Here is a 20,477-nt window from a genome sequence, read left to right as displayed (position 1 = left end):
CACTTAGTATAATACTCTTAAGTCCCATCTATGTTATTGCAAATGGCAAGATTTCATTCTTTAGGATGGCTGAGTAATATTCCATTGTATTTATACACACTGCATCTTCTTTATCCATTCATCTGTCAATGGGCATCGGGCTTTTCTGTAGTTTGGCTATTGTGGTCATTGCTGCTTTAAACGTTGGGGTGCTGGTGCCCTTTCAAATCACTATGTTTGTATCTTTTGGATAAATACTGAGTACTGCGATTGCTGGGTCATAGGTTAGCTCTATTTTTTTCCCTAAATTTTTATTTATTTATGATAGTCACAGAGAGAGAGAGGGAGAGAGAGGCAGAGACATAGGCAGAGGGAGAAGCAGGCTCCATGCACCGGGAGCCCGACGTGGGATTCGATCCAGGGTCTCCAGGATCGCGCCCTAGGCCAAAGGCAGGCGCTAAACCGCTGCGCCACCCAGGGATCCCGGATAGCTCTATTTTTATTTAACTTTTTGAGGAAGACTTTGTATAATAATCAGGGGTAAGAAAAGTAACATTTTGGGACTATTAAATCTCTTATAATCTTCACCCCATGAGAAAATGTAGGTTAGTAAATGGCGGAACTGAGATTTGAATCTGTATTTGAATGATCTCCAAAACCTGTGTTCTTTTTGTAATGGTGTTCATTTGGTAATGGTGAATATTACAATTATTTTTACGAAATGTGATACTTGTAATCCTGAAAACTATCAATTTTTTTTCTAGACTGTCCCGAAACTAAACTTAAGAAAGCAAATGGCTGCTTTTCTGCGACCCAAGAGTAAGCTATTTGAAGATTTGTGTTTTTCACGGAGTTTTGTCCATTTTTGTGTTATTTAGTAATTCAAAGTTACAGATATCTTCATGTACTCTTTACTTTGTTTTTCACTAAATAGAAGCAAAATGTGGTCTTGTGAGCCAAGAAGATAGACCTTTATTTGCTGACAACAATTTTGCAAGGGAAGATAAGACTGAAACTCTCTGTAAACCATCCGTCAATGTCTCTGACTATTCTCCTCTTGCAACGTCTTCAGCAATGCTTGGTGTTACAAAGGTAAGTTGTTTTGAACTTTGTCCCCCATGTTTTTTCACATACTATCCTCTTGATATCCTTATAATGAAAAGAATCTTAGGGAGAAATGGAAGCCCTCAAGAATATAAGAGAAAACAGTGTAATAACAACAGAGAAGTAAGTACTGGGTTGAGATTTATTACGGTTGGTGGGAATAAACAAATCTTAGGTGTGCCATTATGGAGGGAAAGAATTAGAAAGCAACTGGATAGAATAGCTAGATGGATGTGAAGATGAGGGGAGGGGTTGTGGGGTAAGAATTCATTTAATAAGGATGAGATGAATGTAAAGATAGGAGAGTTTAGAGAGATTATTATTAAAAACACAGCAGTAGTGAGGCTAAGGTAGAACAGATGCTGTATATTATAAAATGCGGTAGAAATTATTTTAAATGCAAGTTAATAAAAGGCAATACAAAACATGCTCAGATTCTTCAGAATGACAGCTGGTTTTTATGAAGAACTGGGAGGAAATTTTACCCTTTTAAGTTTAATAAAGTATGATAGCCTATATTTAATTTAGCAAGAGTTGTGTTTATACATAGTACAAAGTGAAGTCTGTTTTAAGCCATAATCAGATTTATTATGAGTTTTGAACTTTGGCTGTTGTCTTTCTTGTGGTTTCTAATTAAACTTACTGTGTGGTATAATCTTGGTCGACTTTATATCTTTTGAGAATAGAGAGGACGTAAATAAACATTTTAGTTTTCTCATTAATTAAAACTGAATTTTTTTCTTAGGTAAGTGAGGTTCTTAATCTCTATCCATTAAATGAAAAAAATAAATTTTAAGCTGCAAGATTCTTAAAAAATATAAAAACTATTTTCTGGATTCTGATGCATCTTTTTTTAAATATAAGCTTAGAATAGAGACACATGTCAAATGAATAAACTCATGATTTATCATTTTTTTATAAGATGATTTATCATTATAGAATCGTAAGGAAGGAAAAGTTGCCCGTAGAGTATACAATATTATTTGTAGAAGGATGACCTTTACTTTCTCAAAGATCTCCAACAGTGGATACATTTTACGTTATCTCGGGAAACTTTAGTCTTCATAGTTGTTATATTTTGTATTTTGTATTTTTTAATTTTGTATTTTATTTGTAATTTTTTATTGGAATTCAGTTTGTTAACATATACCATAACACCCAGTGCTCATCCTGCCAAGTGACTCCCTCAGTGCCCATAACCCACTCACCCCAACCCCCTGCCCGCTTCCCCTTGCACTACACCTTGGTCATTTCCCAGGGTGAGGTGTCTCTCATGTTTTGTCACTCTCACTGATATTTTCACTCAATTTCTCTATTTCCCTTTATTCCCTTTCACTAATTTTTATATTCCCCAAATGAATGAGACCATGTAATGTTTGTCCTTTAAAGACTGACACATTTCACTCAGCATAATACCGTCCAGGTCCCTCCACCTCAAAGCAAATGGTGGGTATTTGTCGTTTCTAATGGCTGAGTAATATTCCATTGTATACATAGACCACATCTTCTTTATCCATTCGTCTTTCGATGGACACCGAGGCTCCTTCCACAGTTAGTCTATTGTGAACATTGCTGCAAGAAACATCGGGGTGCGGGTGTCCTGGCATTTCACTGCATCTGTATCTTTGGGGTAATCCCCAGCAGTGCAATTGCTGGGTCGTAGGACAGATCTATTGTTAACTCTTTGAGGAACCTCCACACAGTTCTCCAGAGTGGCTGTGCCAGTTCCCACTCCCAGCAACAGTGCAAGAGGGTTCCCCTTTCTCCACATCCTCTCCAACATTTGTTGTTTCCTGCCTTGTTAATTTTGCCCATTCTCACTGGTGGAAGGTGGTATCCCATTGTGGTTTTGATTTGTACTTCCCTGGTGGCCAGTGATGCAGAGCATTTTCTCATGTGCTTGTTGGCCATGTCTATGTCTTCCTCTGTGAAATTTCTGTCCATGTCTTTTGCCCATAGCATGATTGGATTGTTGTTTCTTTGAGTTTACTAAGTTCTTTATAGATCTTGGATACTAGCCCTTTATCTGATAGGTCATTTGCAAATACCTTCTCCCATTCTGTAGGTTGCCTTTTAGTTATGTTGACTGTTTCTTTTGCTGTGCAGAAGCTTCTTACCTTGATGAAGTCCCAATAATTCACTTTTGCTTTGCTTTCTCTTCCCTTCAGGGATGTATCTTGCAAGAAGTTGCTGTGGCCAAGTTCAAAAAGGGTGTTGCCTGTGTTCTCCTCTAGGATTCTGATGGATTCCTGTCTCACATTCAGATCTTTCATCCATTTTGAGTTTTTCTTTGTGTATGGCATAAGAGAATGGTCCAGTTTCATTCTTCTGCATGTGGCTGTCCAATTTTCCCAGCACCATTTATTGAAGAGACTGTCTTTTTTCCAGTGGATAGTCTTTCCTGCTTTGCCGACTACTATTTGAGCATAGAGTTGAGGGCCCACTTCTGGATTCTCCATTCTGTTTCCATTGATCTATGTGTCTGTTTTTGTGCCAGTACCTCACTGTCTTGATGACCACAGCTTTGTAGTACAACCTGAAATCTGGCATTGTGATGCCCCCAGCTATGGTTTTCTTTTTTAATATTCCCCTAGCTATTTGGGGTCTTTTCTGATTCCACAGAGATCTTAAGATGATTTGTTCCAACTTTCTGAAGAAAGTCCATAGTATGTTGATAGGGATTGCATTAAGTGTGTAAATTGCCCTGGGTACCATTGACATTTTCCCAATATTCATTCTGCCAATCCATGAGCATGGTATATGTTTCCATCTCTTTGTGTCTTCCTCAATTTCCTTCAGAAGTGTTCTGTAGTTTTGAGGGTAGAAACCCTTTACCTCTTTGGTTATGTATATTCCTTGTTACCTTATGCTTTTGGGTGCAATTGTAATTGGGATTGACTCCTTCATTTCTCTTTCTTCAGTCTCATTGTTAGTGTATAGAAATGCCACTGTTTTCTGGGCATTGATTTTGTATCCTGCCACACTGCCAAATGGCTGTGAGTTCTAGCAGTCTTGGGGTGGAGTCTCTTGGGTTTTCTAGCTGCATTATGATGTCATCTGCAAAGAGGGAGAGTTTGACTTCCTCTTTGCCAGTTTGAATGTCTTTTATTTCTTTTTGTTGCCTGATTGCCGAGGCTAGGACTTCTGGTACTATGTTGAATAGCAATGGTGAGAGTGGACATCCCTGTCTTGTTCCTGATCTTAGGGGATAGGCTCCCAGTGTTTCCCCATTGAGAACGATATTTTCGTAGATGGCTTTTAAGATGCTGAGGAATGTTCCCTCTATCCCTACACTCTGAAGAGTTTTGATCAGGAATGGATGTTGTATTTTGTCAAATGCTTTCTCTGCATCTATTGGGAGGATCATGTGGTTCTTGGTTCTTTCTCTTGCTGATATGATGAATCACATTGATTGCTTTACAAGTGTTGAAGCAGCCTTGCATCCCGGGGATAAATCCCACTGGGTCATGGTGAATCATCTTCTTAATGTATTGTCGGATCCTGTTGGCTAGTATCTTGTTGAGAATTTTTGCGTCCGTGTTCATCAGGGTATTGGTCTATAATTCTCCTTTTTGGTGGGGTCTGTGTCTGGTTTTGCAATTAAGGTGATGCTGGCCTCATAGAACGACTTTGGAAGTACTCCATCCCTTTCTATCTTTCATAACAGCTTTAGTGGAATAGGTATGGTTTGTTCTTTAAACGTTTGATAGAATTCCCCTGGGAAGCCATCTGGCCCCGGACTTTTGTGTCTTGGTAGGTTTTTGATGACTGCTTCAGTTTCGTCCCTGGTTATTGGCCTGTTCAGGTTTTCTATGTCTTCCTGTTGCAGTTTTGTAGTTTGTGGTTTTCCAGGAATGCACCCATTTCTTCTCGATTGCCTAATTTATTGGCGTAAAGCTGCTCATACTAAGTTTTCAAAATCGTTTGTATTTCCTTGGTGTTGGTGGTGATCCCTCCCTCTCGTTCATGATTTTATTAATTTGGGTCTTCTCTCTCTTCTTTTTAATAAGTTTGGCTAATAGTTTATCTGTCTTATTAATTCTTTCAAAGAACCAACTCCTGGTTTTTGTTGATCTGTTCCACAGTTCTTATGGTCTCTATCTCATTGAGTTCTGCTCGAATCTTTATTAATTGTCTTCTGCTAGTTGAAGGTTTCCGTTGCTGTTCCTTCTCCAGCTCCTTTAGGTGCAAGGTTAGCTTTTGCATTGAGTTCTTTCCAGTTTGGGGACGGATGCTGGTCTTGCGATGTATTTCCCCCTCAGGACTGCTTTTGCTGTTCCCAAAGATTTTGAACGGTTGTATCTTCATTCTCTTAAGTTTCCAGGAATCTTTTTAATTCTTCTCTAATTTTCTGGTTGACCCTTTAATCGTTTAGCAGGATGGTGTTAACCTCCACGTGTTTGAAATCCTTCCATATTTCTTCTTGTGGTTTAGTTCTAGTTTCAAAGCATTATGGTCTGAAAATATGTAGGGGACAATCCCAATCTTTTGGTATCGTTTAAGACCTGATTTGTGACCCAGTATGTGGCCTATTCTGGAGAAAGTTCCATGTGCACTTGAGAAGAATGTGTATTCAGTTGCGTCTGGTTGTAAATTTCTGTAAATATCTGTGAAATCCATCTGGTCCAGTGTATCATTTAAAGCGCTTGTTTCTTTGGAGATGTTGTACTTAGGAGACCTATCGAGTGTAGAAAGCACTAGATTGAAGTCACCAAGTATATGTGTATTATTATCTAAGTATGTCCTAACATTGGTTATTAATTGTTATACTTGGCAGTTCCTGCATTTGGGGCATACATATTCATGATTGTTAGGTCGTCTTTTTGGAGAGATCCTTTAGTATGATAGAGTGTCCCTCTTCATCTCCTACTACCTTCTTGGGATAAAGTTTAACAGACTCCTTTTTTTCTTTTAGGATTTATTTATTTACTTACTTACTTATTTATTTACTTATTTATTTGAGTGTGTGAGCAGGGTGAAGGGGGTAGAGGGAGAGAGAAAGGGAGAGAAGCAAACTCCCCAGTGAGGGTGGAGCCTGAAGCGGAGCTCAATCCCATGATCAGGAGATCATGAACTGAACTGCAATCAAGAGATGGAGGCCCAACTAACTGTGCCACTCAGGCATCTCCTCTACATTAAAAAAAAAAAAAAATTTTTTTTTTTTTTTAGATTTTATTTGACACTAAGAGAGAGAACACAAATGGGAGCAGGTGTAGGAGGGAAAGGGAGAAGCACACTCCTGGCGGAGCACGAAGCCTGATGCACGGGTCTTGATCCTAGATCCCGGGGATCATGACCTGAGCCAAAGGCAGATGTTTAACTGACTGAGCCACCCTGGTGTCCACGTGTGTGTGTGTGTGTGTGTGTGTGTGTGTGTATACACATATATGTGTTTGTTTAATCTTCATTCTCAGGTGTTTTTGTTGAATCAAACCTTTACATTTTGTTTAATAAAGTATGATATATTTTGACACATACGACTTTTATCATGTAGGTAGCATAGATTTTCAGCAAACCTTCAGTATTTGACTCTAAGGGAGAAAACTGATGTTTGAGGTGAAAAATAAAATCTAGAGATATCCTCCTTTAAAATAAAAATTAGCTAAGCGCCTCATCCCCAATTAAGGTATTAAATTACTGTGCCAAAGTCACACTTTTAGCATAGCGGATTAATAAACTTGTTGGGTCATTTATTTGATTCAGCATCAAGGAATTGTATCATCTCTTTGATGCTAGGTAATGCCACTTTAGGAACTTTGGACAAATCATGTAATCTTTTTTGGTTTTATTCCCATTATCAATAGAAAATGGGATTAAAGTTGATAATTATTTTTATACCCTCTAGCTATAAAATTTTATGGTTATGGAATGTGAAATTTGGGGAGCATTACTCATTTCCCAAAATTCGACACTAATATCAGTTTTGCTCCTTTTATGTTGTGGTGAACTTTGGTTCACATATTTTAATGAACACTGTGACTTTTTTGATAGCTCTGGGATCCAAATGAAAAAAGAATTATAAAAGGCAGTTGGGGAAAGAATAGCTCAGTGCAGAAATGGAAAGCTTCCTCTTTGTTCCTGGAGCATCACAATGTCACATCCTTTGAATCTGTCGGTGTAAGCAAAATCCAGATGGTAAAGACGGAAGAGGACAGATTTTTGTGTCTTTTTATTTCTTTGTATCTGCTGGTCAGATGGGGTGAAGTTGGGAATGTTAGGTAACAAAGTGTAGATATGAACACAAAATTAAGAAAGCCCTTTTTGGAATTCTGGAAAATTATGTTGTTCTATTCCAACAGAAATGAAGCAGAATTTCCAAAAATTACAATTACACGTAATGATAAAGTTCAGTGCAAGATAGTTTTATTGATTAAAATTACATTAAAGAGTCAAATGATACAATTAATGAAAAAAGTTCTTTTTAATGAATGAAGTTGTAACTATCAAATTTCCATTCAAGACTGGAAAAGAAAGGAAGCAGCACACGAGTAATAAAATGGAAGGAGCAGAAAACATATATGATGCTGCTGCTGCTGCTGCTGCTGCTCCTGCTCTTGGTACTGCTCTTGTTGTTGCTGCTGCTGCTGCTGCTGCTGCTCCTGCTGCTGGACTAATTCAACAAAGAAAGACTGGAAAAACTGATAACCACCTGTTTCCTACTACGCAGAATGAAGATTCTGATAGGTAAGCCTATAGCAATATTTAAACAGTAGATAATTATTATTTTTCTATAAAACAAATTCTGTTTGGAGCTAATGTTCATGTTTAACACATTTTATATTTTTAGTAGAGATATTCCACCCAGGGTGCTAAACAGAAAGAGGCAAAGACCAGTAAGGTATCAAATTGTTTTGCAGGCATAGTGATAAATATTTAACTAAAAAAAAAAATAACCTAGGTTAGCAAATGTAAGGAAAAAGTCATTCTCATACACTGTTAGGTGAAAATTGTCAGATCCGTTGCACCTGAGTGGCTAAGTGGTTGAACGTCTGCCTTTGGCTCAGGTTGTGATCTCGGGGTCATGGGATCGAGTCCTGCATCAGGCTTCCCATGAGGAGCCTGCTTCTCCATCTGCCCATGTCTCTGCCTCACTCTGTGTCTCTCCTGAATAAATAAATAAAAATCTTTAAAAGCGAGAGAGAGGAAGAAAATTGACAAATCCTTTCTGAAGAGTGATGTAGCAGTGCATTTCAAATTTCATATATGCTGTCCCTATATCCCAACGGCTTCATTGCCAGGAGTAGATCCTATAGGAAAACATGACTTGTGTCAACACTTAGACACACATATTCTAAGAACATTTATTATATATTATTATATTTATAAAATATGACAGATATATTAAGAATACTTACATAAACATGTTACATATATATGTTAAGATGATCTATCAAAAACTTGGAGGGAGTCTAACTCTCCATCCATAAGGAAGTAAGTTTTCACACCTATAAAATAATGCAGCATGTAACTATCTGAGAAAATGAATTTAGGTCTGCAGGGTTTTGATTGTTTAACAAATTTAAAATTTTTAATTTTTATTTTTATTTATTCATGAGAGACAGAGAGAGACAGAGAGAGAGAGAGAGAGAGAGAGGCAGGCAGAGACACAGGCAGAGGGAGAAGCAGGCTCCATGCAGGGAGCCTGATGTGGGACTCGATCCTTGGACTCCAGGATCACACCCTGGACTGGAGGCAGGCGCTAAACTGCTGAGCCACCCAGGGATCCCCCAAAGTATATTTAAAGTGTTTGGTTTGATGTCTTACAATAACTTTAGAATACTTTTAATATCTGCTGAGTTGCAAAGGGAAGTTACCTGCTACACTGGCACTCTACCTTATTACCAACAAAACTGCTAATTATTAGGTTTTTGGTTTTGGTTCCCAATGCACGAGTGCTCAAATGTTGGACTCTCAAATTGATCTGAATATTATTACGAAGAGATTTCACGTGGCAACTTGTCCCATATTCTGTATAAACATTTGATCCCTATGCTATAAACCAAGAGGTTGTTAATGCAGTGAATCTTCTTTTTCAGGCACTTTGCATACAGGCTATTATTTTTCCTTTAAAAATGTTTTTAAGATTATTTATTTGAGAGAGAGAGTGTGTGAGTGCAGGGAGCGGCAGAGGCAGAGGGAGAAGCGGGGAGCCTGAAGTGGGGCTGATCCCGGGACTCCAGGGTCATGATCTGAGCCGAAGGCAGACGCTTTACCGACTGAGCCAACCAGGCGCCCCTTACTCTTCCATTTTAAAGAGCGTATATTTCAACATGCACCACATCAAATTTTTCAATAGTGACTTCATATTATATAATCTTCGAAAATTCACTTTCCATTAATTCTAAACACAGTGGATCTATTAAAACATAAGTCAGATTATGTCCTCCTCTGCTCAAAACCTAATGGCCTCCCATTCACTCAAGTTCTTTCTAATAGCTACAAGGCCTTATGTGACTTGTTCATCTCGGGTCCCTCCCTATCCTTTCCTCCCTCTGTCTCTCTGATTTGAACTACTTTCTATCCCTTTCCTTCTGTTCAGCCACACTTGAATTTCTCACTATTCTTACCCCCCACCCTCATTATAAACACTTCAGGCATACCTCTGTACTTGTTATAAACTCTCTGTGGAGTGCTTTTCTCTCAGGTATCCTCATGGCTTACTCCTTGCTCCCTCTTTTTCTCCCTGGTTTTTGCTTCAAGGTCACTTTCTCAGCAAGGCCCTTCTTGGTTTATCCTGACTAGTATTTCGACCACCCCTTTTGCTACAACACATTGAAATTTGATTTCTCTGCTTTAGTTTTTCTCCTCTCATACTGTGTAGTTTATTGTTACTATGTTTACTATCCTCATGAGTAGGGTTTTTTCTGTTTATGGCCGTGTCCTCAGTGCTTAGAGAACATTCTAGCATATATAGTGCTATTCAATAAATGTTTGTTGAGTGAATGGAGTTTAACTAAACCGTGTGTATTGTTTTTAACATAATACCAATTCTCACTTAAACAGAAAGAACGGTTGGCATGGGTCCATTCTGACAATTTAACCTGTCCGTTATCTGCATTTTGTGGATTATTTGGGCCTAATCTTGTGGTTACTTGCTACTTATTCTTTTACTGGTATTTATGTTAGTTTTAATTATAGTAGAATGGAACAAAGGAAGAGCAAACTTCATTTATGTTTCATTAAGGAAAATGAAATATGGTGGTAAATTATTATAGGACTTTAAACATTTTTGCCAGAGGATATGAGCCCTCAATATCTGAAATATAAAGGTGAAGTCGGAATTTACTGCTGACTAATAAGAGGGAGCTATGCTGGCCACTTACAGTCTTTTCTGACAGAGTAGTCTTCGCTTTCTATATACAGTTTCAGGAAAAGTGGAGTTTAAGACTTGGGAGACTTTCAGAGAATTAAGTGGTTTGTCATCATCTGAAGCCACCATGGTAATTTGGGTAAGACTGTTGTTGATTGGTTGGCATTCAAGGCATGCGTATTGGAGTGATTTTGTCCCACATTGGCTATACTTCATGAGGGAGAAGCTGACATTGGTTGGCTAGTGAGTGAGGACAGATGGCATTGATCATTACAAACATTTAAAACTGGTTCTGATGGGTTCTCGTTACCATGGCTGCATGTTAGCATTCCCCCGCCAACATAACTTTGAGGTGTCTTTAACCAGTTGTTTTCTATTTAAAAGTTGCTTCTATTAACTGTTTTCAAAATGAAAGCTATTTCGTATCCATAATTACAGATTTACTTCTGAAATTTGGGTCGAGAAGAATTGTTTAATAATTGCTTTCAGGAAGATCCATCTTTTTTGGATGTTTAATTTAACTAGAAGAGTTATCTGTATGGCAGTTTTAAAACAGTAATTGCTGGTTTTGTTTTTGTTTTCAGTGCCCTAAAGTTATTCAACCGATAATCTCCTATGGGAAAATTCAGTCTTTTTGTAAATTTACATAGCTATATGCTCATAATATTTTCTTGCATGCATTTAGTCCATGAAAAAATATATATAATTTTCTGTTGGTAAATCTAGCTTTTTGTATTAGGATTAGATACTAGGCTAAAAGTATGCACAAGTTACCAAAACATTTTCTTTTTCTTTGTCCCTTTAAAATTATTTTTAAAAATGTATTTATTTGAGAGAGAGAGAGAGAGAGAGAAAGAAAGAAAAAGAAAGAAAGAAAGAAAGAGCGAGCAAGTGGGGAGAGAGAGAAAGAGATGGAGAGAGGATCTCAAGCAGACCTGGGGGTGATTCCACGACCTTGAGATCATGACCTGAGCCAAAACCAAGTCAGACACTTAAACTGACTAAGCCCTTCCAGCTATTCATTAAACTTCTCATTTTGTTTATGTAGTGTATTCCTCATTTTATTGAATTAACTGTTTTTTAAAGATTTTATTCATTTATTTTAGCGAGAGAAAGTGTGTGAGCTAGGGGGGAATAGCAGAGGGAGAGGGACACTGTGCTGAGTGTAAGCCTGATGCAGGGCTCAATCTCATGACCCTGAGATCATAGCCTGAGATGAAATCAAGCGTCAGACACTTAATTGCCTGACCCACCCAGGCACCCCTGAATTGGCTTTTTGTGTTTTCTGGTAGCTCCTTGAATTTCCTTAAGACTGAGATTTTGAAATCTTTCTTGGATAAATTACAGATCTCCACGTGTCTGAGATTGATTACAGGAAGATTATTGTAATCCTTTGTTGGTGTCATATTTCCTTGATTTTGTCATATCCTTTTGCATTGCTGTCTTTGCCTTTGAAGTAGCAGTCACCTCCTCCAGTCTTTAATGACTACCGCTCCCATGTGTCCAAACCTGATTGTTTTGCTCTGGTGATGTGCTAGAACTTCTCTACAGGAAAGCTGGTTTTCCACGAAGACTCTCTACCCCCATGGGTGATTATCTAAGTGTTTTCCAGGGGCTCCCAGATGGTGGCTGTGAGGGTGAGGGTGGCGCCAATTTATGGGCTTTTGCCGGATCCACAGCTGGGTGTGTAGTGCGTATGCCTGTTACCCGATGCATGGGCAGATGAGACTTTTCCCCCGTGCCTTGGTGAATGGCACTTGATTCCACAGGTCCTACACAGGCAGTTTTGTCCCCACAAATGACATTGTATCATAATTGTATATGTGTATTTCCTTGCATATGGTTGCACTTCATAACTGTTCTATGAATTAATAAATGAATTCAGATGGGTAACAGATGTTTACAAAAATTTTTTTTTATTCCTTACCAGTAAAATTATTAGAAAATATTGGCTTTCTAATGGATATTTTAACTGGATTTTTGTTTTAAGTAATGATCCTGGTTTGTCTATCATGGAAATAAAGAAAGATAAAAATGTAAAGTGGGCATCAAAAGCATCTGTGATTACACCAGGCTTTGAGGAGGCCGATTCCCTAACTGGTAGTCTACTACGAGTGAGTAATGACAACAGTCTAAGTAAAATGGATCAGGATGAAAGAAGGTAAAATCCCATAAATTCTTTATTTCCCTCTGAAGGAACGTTAACTATGATTATTATATAAGTAAAACACTGTAATGTAGTGTCGTACAGGCTGAGGGAAGAAATACTCAAGTATATCAAAAACACCACTTGAAAGGTTAGGATGAGGAGGAGTGACTTTTTTTTTTTAAGATTTCATGTATTTATTTGTGAGAGACAGAGAGAGAGAGGCAGAGACATAGGCAGAGGGCGAAGCAGGTTCCCTGTGGGGAGCCCAAAGCAGAACTCGATCCCAGGACCCCCAGATTAGGATATGAGTTTTGTGGTAAGAGGTTGTTTATTTAGAATCAGTTCCACCGTGCAGTATTCTCATATAATTGAATATTCAGATACTTTCCTTCATCGATTGAAAAAAATATATATATATATATATAAAATAGTAAATATACAGACACATAGGCGATTCTGAATAGAACTAATCATTTCTTGATAGGTTTTAAGGTATTCAGTACCTTTGACAGTATCATGAATAGCTATGATTTTGTGAGGGGCTTTGGAGTATCTGATTATATTAAGTTAATATTTGTTTAGGTTCTGGGGAAAGGGGAATGGTTTTGTTTATTTACAATATGTTTATTTACAATTGAAAAACTATTCATCTATCATAGATTATTACTTTTGGATTATAAAGTTCTAAATTACAAGAGCCACGGTTACTGTACCAGCAGCGTCATTGACACATATTGTGTGCTTCATGAGTAATTGTTGAATCCATGAATGAACATTTGAATGAGTAAAGGAATGCCCATTAATGAACTTCTTTAGACGAATTAAATCTTTAGTTTATTGAAAGTAGATTTTCAATACTGCCTAGGTATGAAGTGTTTTAATTAAAAAATGTGTGTGGGATGCCGGGGTCGCACAGCAGTTGAGTGTCTTGCCTTGGGCTCAGGGCGTGATCCTGGGGTCCGACACCAGGCTTCTAGTGGGGGAGCCTGTTTCTCCCTCTGTATGTCTCTGCCTGTCTCTCTCTGTGTGTCTCTCTAGTGAAGGAATAAATAAATAAAATCTTTTAAAAAAATAAAAAATTAAAAATGTATGTAAGATTCAGAAATTATTTCTAGAATAATTATAGCTAGAAATGGAATAATACTATAGATTCAATTGGTATCACATTACTTAGAAATACTTAACTTACTTTTACCACATATTTTAAAACACATGTTTGGAAGGGACATTTCCTGGACTTGAGTTCTGGGTGGTCTGCTCCTACCAGGTGTATGGGCTTGGGGAGGTTCCTTAGAATTTCTGTGCCTCATTTGCTTCCTGTGAAAAGATACCCAGTATAATTGCCTACTTCATACGGTTTGTGTAAGGCCTAAAACCCCTTTAGGATATGTAAACTGTCCCAAATAATGCATAGTAGTTGCACAGTAAAACTTCAAAACACTAATATCACGATTATTTAAAAAGGGCTTATGTCATTAACAAAACAGTTTGCACTTTCCAAATTGATTTAGTGAAAACTTGTTTTTATTGAAAATGACAACAAAAAATGTGGTATATTTACCCCTATCAAATAATGTAAGTAACATTATGATTTTCCTTTACTTTTGCAATTTTGATCTAAATTTAATACTTTGTTAATATTGCTATTAATATTGCTTAGATATGCTTTAAATATTCTTTGTATTTTAAGTATTTAATATTTTCCTGAAAAGAATCCTTCCTCTTTTTAGACCTGCAAAGAAAACATCTAAGGAAAAGGACAAGGTAGACAAACAAACAAAATATATAATTCTATTTCATTTATGATATATTTTTATTATATTATAATTCTATTTCATTCATGATATATTTTTATTATATTATTTTGATATTTCATATTTATCAGAAACATTATTCCGTGGTAAAAAAAATTACTTTATGAAACGCATAGTGAAAAAATGAAAATTTTCCTTTGTTGTATAGACATCTGCTGTGAAAAAATTATTCAGAAACACCAATTATTGATAAAGGTCTTTTTGATAAAAATCAGTTCTTTTAAAAAGTACCTATGTTTTTGCTTTTATAAAAAGATGGATATTTATCATCTTTCTACACTTAGTATACTTTATAAATATTTGGATGACATTTTGAAATAGTATTATTTATTTGTAGGTCAAAAAGCAAGTGAATTCTGCGGAGCATCTTGATGACGAGCATCTTGATGACTTAACTCAGTCATCTGAAGCAGCTTCAGAGGATTGCAAGTTGCAATACTCTGATTATAAGAGTTCCCTGTTGCTCATTGAACTTGGCATGGATTGTAAAGGTAGGGCCGTCGTATAAATATAAAGCCTTTTTCTGTATATATGGTTGTAGTAATATGTGCACATCTCGTCTAGCGCTGCGCCACACAACACTGAGGAGTTATAGAGCTACTCATCTCAGAAGTACGTTTTATATTAAAATAGAGAACTATTGAATACTCTCAGCCAAAGAACTATAATTTCCAGGGATCCCTGGGTGGCACAGCGGTTTGGCGCCTGCCTTTGGCCCAGGGCGCGATCCTGGAGACCCGGATCGAATCCCACGTCGGGCTCCCGGTGCATGGAGCCTGCTTCTCCTTCTGCCTATGTCTCTGCCTCTCTCTCTCTCTCTCTGTGTGTGACTATCATAAATAAATAAAAATTAAAAAAAAAAAAAAGAACTATAATTTCCATTATGGTTGTCCACGTGGGAATGGCACACTTGATGTGTTTGTGAACTCTGCTTCTCTTCTGTGTCTTCACCCAAGGTCAGGTTACCATTATTTTTCTCCTAGATTACTGAGCTAACCTCAGGACTGTTTTCCCTGCCATTCCACCTCTCAGGATCTTGGTGTACACTGCAACCATAATTACTAAACATTTTTAAAAATTTACATTTCATCACGTTACCCCCTTGCTTAAAGCTTAGCTATTACTACTTAATGCTATGAGGTGAAAGACCATAGGCCACTAGCTTCATCTTGTATGGTTTCATATCCATCTTTCCATCCATGTCTCAGCCACTGTCTTAGATGGTTTTTCATATAATAGAGGCTTTCTTTCTCCAACAGCCCTAGTTAGGTAAACTGCACGTGTATGAAGTATATAATTTGATAGTTTTGTCATAATATACACATGTGAAACCATAACTGTAATTTAGACAGTTAACATATCCATCACTCTTAGTCTCCTGTCTCTTCATATTGCCTTATTATGAAACTGCCAAATTGTTTTCTAAAGTCATTGTACTATTTTCTAAACCCACCAGCAGTGTGTGAGGGTTTCTAACTCCTCCATCTATATTTATCAGTACTTAGTATGATCAGTTTTTTAATCGTAGCCATGGATGGGTATGGTGTATATATGTATACACACACACACACACATAAATACATATATATGTGTATAAATATATACATTTATGGTTGTAATATACATTTCCCTAATAACTGATAATGTTGAGCTTATTTAACATCTGTATATCTTCATTGAGCTGTCAAAATTTTTGTCATTTAAAAAGTTAGGTTTATTTCTTATTTGTCAAGTGTTGATAAATCTTTGTTTTTGTTTTTGATATCTTATTATTTTTTAAATTGGAGTTCAATTTGCCAACAGATAGCATAACACCCAGTGCTCATCCCATCAAGTGCCCCCCCTCAGTGCCCATCACCCAGTCACCCCAACCCCTCGCCCATCCCCCTTTCCACCATGCCGTGTTTGTTTCCGAGAATTAGGAGTCTCTCATGTTCTGTCACCGTCCCTGATATTTTCACTCATTTTCTCTCCTTTCCACTTTATTCCCTTTCACTATTTTTTATATTCCCCAAATGAATAAGACCATATAATGTTTGTCCTTCTCCGATTGACTTACTTCACTCAGCATAATACCCTGCAGTTCCATCCGTGTCGAAGTAAATGGTAGGTATTTGTCATTTCTAGTGGCTGAGTAATAATCCATCATATACATAGACCACATCTTCTTTATCCTTTCATCTTTCGAAAGACACCAAGGCTCTTTCCACAGTTTGGCTACTATACATTGCTGCTATAAACATTGGGGTACAGGTGTCCCGGCATTTCACTGCATCTGGATCTTTGGGTAAATCCCCAGCAGTGCAGCTGCTGGGTCATAGGGTAGATCTATTTTTAAGTCTTAGAGGAATCTTCACACAGTTCTCCAGAGTGGCTGCACCAGTTCACATTCCCACCAACAGTGTAAGAGGGTTCCCTTTTCTCCGCATCCTCTCCAACATTTGTTGTTTCCTGTCTTGTTAATTTTCCCCATTCTTACTGGTGTGAGGTGGTATCTCATTGTGGTTGTTGTTTCTTTTTCCCTGATGGCCCCTGATTCGGAGCATTTCCTCATGTGCTTGTTGGCCGTGTCTATGTCTTCCTCTGTGAAAATTCTGTTGATGTCTTTTGCCCATTTCATGATTGGATTGTTTGTTTCTTTGCTGTTGAATTTACTAAGTTCTTTATAGATCTTGGATACTAGCCCTTTATCTGATAGGTCATTTGCCAATATCTTCTCCATTCTGGAGGCTGTCTTTTAGTTTTGTTGACTGTTTATTTTGCTGTTCATTTTTGCTTTGGTTTCTCTTGCCTTCATGGATGTATCTTGCAAGAAGTTGCTGTGGCCAAGTTCAAAAAGGGTGTTGCCTGTGTTCTCCTCTAGGATTCTGATGGATTCCTGTCTCACATTTAGATCTTTCATCCATTTTGAGTTTTTCTTTGTGTATAGTTTAAGAGAATGGTCTAGTTTCATTGTTATGCACGTGACTGTCCAGTTTTCCCAGCACCATTTATTGAAGAGACTGTCTTTTTTTCCAGTGGATAGTCTTTCCTGCTTTGTCGAATATAACTTGACCATAGAGTCGAGGGCCCATTTCTGGATTCTCTATTCTTTTTCATTTTCCTAGGTGTCTGTTTTTGTGCCAGTACCACACTGTCTTGATGATCACAGCTTTGTGGTACACCCTGAAATCTGGCACTTTGATGCCCCCAGCTCTGGTTTTCTTTTTTAATATTCCCCTGGCTATTCGGTGTCTTTTCTGATTCCATACAACTCTTCCGATGATTTGTTCCAACTCTCTGAAGAAAGTCCATGGTATTTTGATAGGGATTGCATTAAATGTATAAATTTCCCTGGGTACCATTGACATTTTCCCAATATTCATTCTTCCAATCCATGAGCATGGCATATTTTTCCATCTCTTTGTGTCTTCCTCAATTTCCTTCAGAAGTGTTCTATACTTTTGAGGGTAGAGATCCTTTACCTCTTTGGTTAGGTTTATTCCTAGGCATCTCATGGTTTTGGGTGCAGTTGTCAATTGGATTGACCCCTTAATTTCTTTCTTCAGTCTCATTGTTAGTGTATAGAAATGCCCCTGATTTCTGGACATTGATTTGGTATCCTGCCACACTGCTGAATTGCTGTATGAGTTCTAGCAGTCTTGGGGTGGAGTCTTTTGGGTTTTCTATGTACAGTATCATGTCAACCACAAAGAGGGAGCATTTGACTTCTTTGCCAGTGTGAATGCATTTTATTTCTTTTTGTTTTCTGATTGCTGAGGCTAGGACTTCTAGTACTCTGTTGCATAGCAGTGGTGAGAGTGGACATCCGTGTCTTGTTCCTGATCTTAGGGGTAAGGCTCCCAGTGCTTCCCCATTGAGAATGATATTTGCTGTGGGCTTTTCATAGATGGCTTTTAAGATGCTGAGGAATGTTCCCTCTATCCCTACACCCTGAAGAGGTTTGATCAGGAATGGATGCTGTAGTTTGTCAAATGCGTTCTCTGCCTCTATTGAGAGGGTCGTATGGTTCTTGTTTTTTCTCTTCTTGATATGATCAATCACATTGATTGCTTTACGAGTGGTGAACCAGCCTTGCATCCTGGGGATAAATCCTACTGGGTTATGGTGAATAATCTTCCAAATGTATTTTTGGATCCTATTGGCTACTATCTTGTTGAGCATTTTTGCATCTGTGTTCATCAGGCTTATTCTCTCTACCTCTCCTTTTTGGTGGGGTCTTGGGTTTTGGAATTAAGGGGATGCTGGCCTCATAGAATGAGTTTGGAAGTACTCCATCTCTTTCTATCTTTTGGAGCAGCTTTAGTAGACTAGGTATTGTTTCTTCTACAAATGTTTGATAGAATTCCCCTGGGAAGCCATCTGGCCCTGGACTTTTGTGTCTTGGGAGGTTTTTGATGATATCTTCAATTTCCTCCCTGGTGTTTGGCCTTTTTGGACTTTCTATTTCTTCTTGTTCCAGTTTTGCTAGTTTGTGGTTTTCCAGAAATGAGTCCCATTTCTTCTAGATTGCCTAATTTATTCGTGTATAGCTGCTCATACTAAGTGTTTAAAATCGTTTGTATTTCCGTGGTATTGGTGGTGATCTCTCCATTTTTATTTGTGACTAATTTGAGTCTTTTCTCTCTTGTTTTTAATAAGGCTGGCTAATGGGGATCCCTGGGTGGTGCAGTGGTTTAGCGCCTGCCTTTGGCCCAGGGCGCGATCCTGGAGACCCGGGATCGAATCCCAAGTCGCGCTCCTGGTGCATGGAGCCTGCTTCTCCCTCTGCCTATGTCTCTGCCTGTGTGTGTTTGTGTGTGTGTGTGTGTGACTATCATAAATAAATAAAAAATTTTTAAAAAATAAGGCTGGCTAATGGTTCGTGTATCTTATTTCAAAGAACCAACTCCTGGTTTTGTTGATCTGTTTCACAGTTCTTCGACTCTCTATTTCATTGAGTTCTGCTCAAATCTTTATTAATTGTCTTTTTCTGCTGGGTGTAGGTTTTATTTGCTGTTCTTTCTCCAGCAACTTTAGATACAAGATTAGCTTTTACATATGGGTTCTTTCCAGTTTTTTGAGGGATGCTTATATTGCGATATATTTCCCCCTCAGGAGTGCTATTGCTGTATCCCAAGATTTTGAACAGTCGTATCTTCATTCTCATTAGTTTCCATGACTCTTTTTAATTCTTCCTGAATTTCCTGGTTGACCCTTTCATCTTTTACCAGGATGGTAGTTAACCTCCACATGTTTCCATTTCTTCTAATATTCTTCTTGTGATTTAGTCCTGTTTCAAAGCATTATGGTCTAAAAATATGCTGGGGACAATCTCAGATTTTTGTTATCAGTTGAGACCTGATTTGTGACCCAGTATGTGGTCTATTTTGGATAAAGTTCCTTGTGCACTTGAGAAGAACGTGTATTCAGTTGCATTTGTCTGTAAAGTTCTGTAAATATCTGTGAAATCCATCTGGTGCAGTGCATCATTGAAAGCTCTTGTTTCTTTGGAGATATTGGGCTTAGAAGATGTGTCATTTACAGAAAGCGACATGTTAAAATCTCCCCGTTTTAGTGTACTATTAGCTAAGTATGTCTTAATTTTGGTTACTAATTGACTGTTATACTTGGCAGCTCCCGCATTCGGGGCATAAATACTCATGATTATTAGGTCCTCTTGTTGGAGAGATCCTTTAAGTATGATATAGTGTCCCTCTTCATCTCTCACTACAGTCTTTGGGATAAACTTTAATTTAGATGATATAAGGATAGGTATCCCTGGTTTCTTTTGAGGACCATTTGAATGGTAAAGGGTTCTCCAACCTTTTATTTTCAGGCTGTAGGTGTTCTTAGGTCTAAAATGAGTCTCTTATAGACAGCAAATACATGGGTCTTGCTCTTTTTATCCAGTCTGAAACCCTGCGCCTTTTGATGGGGTCAATAAGCCCATTCATGTTCAGAGTTACTCTTGAAAGTTATGAATTTAGTGCCATCATGATACCTATTCAGTCCCTGTTTTTGTGGATTGTTTCCTTGGACTTCCTCTTTCTTTTACAGAGTCCCCCTTTATATTTCTTTCAGAACTGGTTTGGTGGTCACATATTCTTTCAGTTCCTGCCTGTCTTGGAAGTTCTTTCTC

The 20,477-nt window shown here is 37.9% G+C and overlaps 1 protein-coding gene across 1 annotated transcript in view; it reads left to right on the top strand.

The window, feature by feature from the left end:
• Positions 1–20,477, top strand: part of LOC144313292 (ankyrin repeat domain-containing protein 26-like) — a 134,875-nt gene that overhangs the window by 50,592 nt on the left and 63,806 nt on the right. The window contains 4 exon segments of the mRNA XM_077896430.1: positions 7,544–7,767; positions 12,384–12,554; positions 14,273–14,306; positions 14,694–14,847. Coding sequence (XP_077752556.1) covers positions 7,544–7,767; positions 12,384–12,554; positions 14,273–14,306; positions 14,694–14,847 — 583 coding nt within the window.

The sequence above is a fragment of the Canis aureus genome, chromosome 5 (genome assembly GCF_053574225.1).
Source record: "Canis aureus isolate CA01 chromosome 5, VMU_Caureus_v.1.0, whole genome shotgun sequence".
In the NCBI taxonomy this organism is placed as follows: Eukaryota; Metazoa; Chordata; class Mammalia; order Carnivora; family Canidae; genus Canis; species Canis aureus.
The sequence above is the reverse complement of the archived record's forward strand: the minus strand, read 5'-3'. Positions and strand labels throughout refer to the sequence as shown.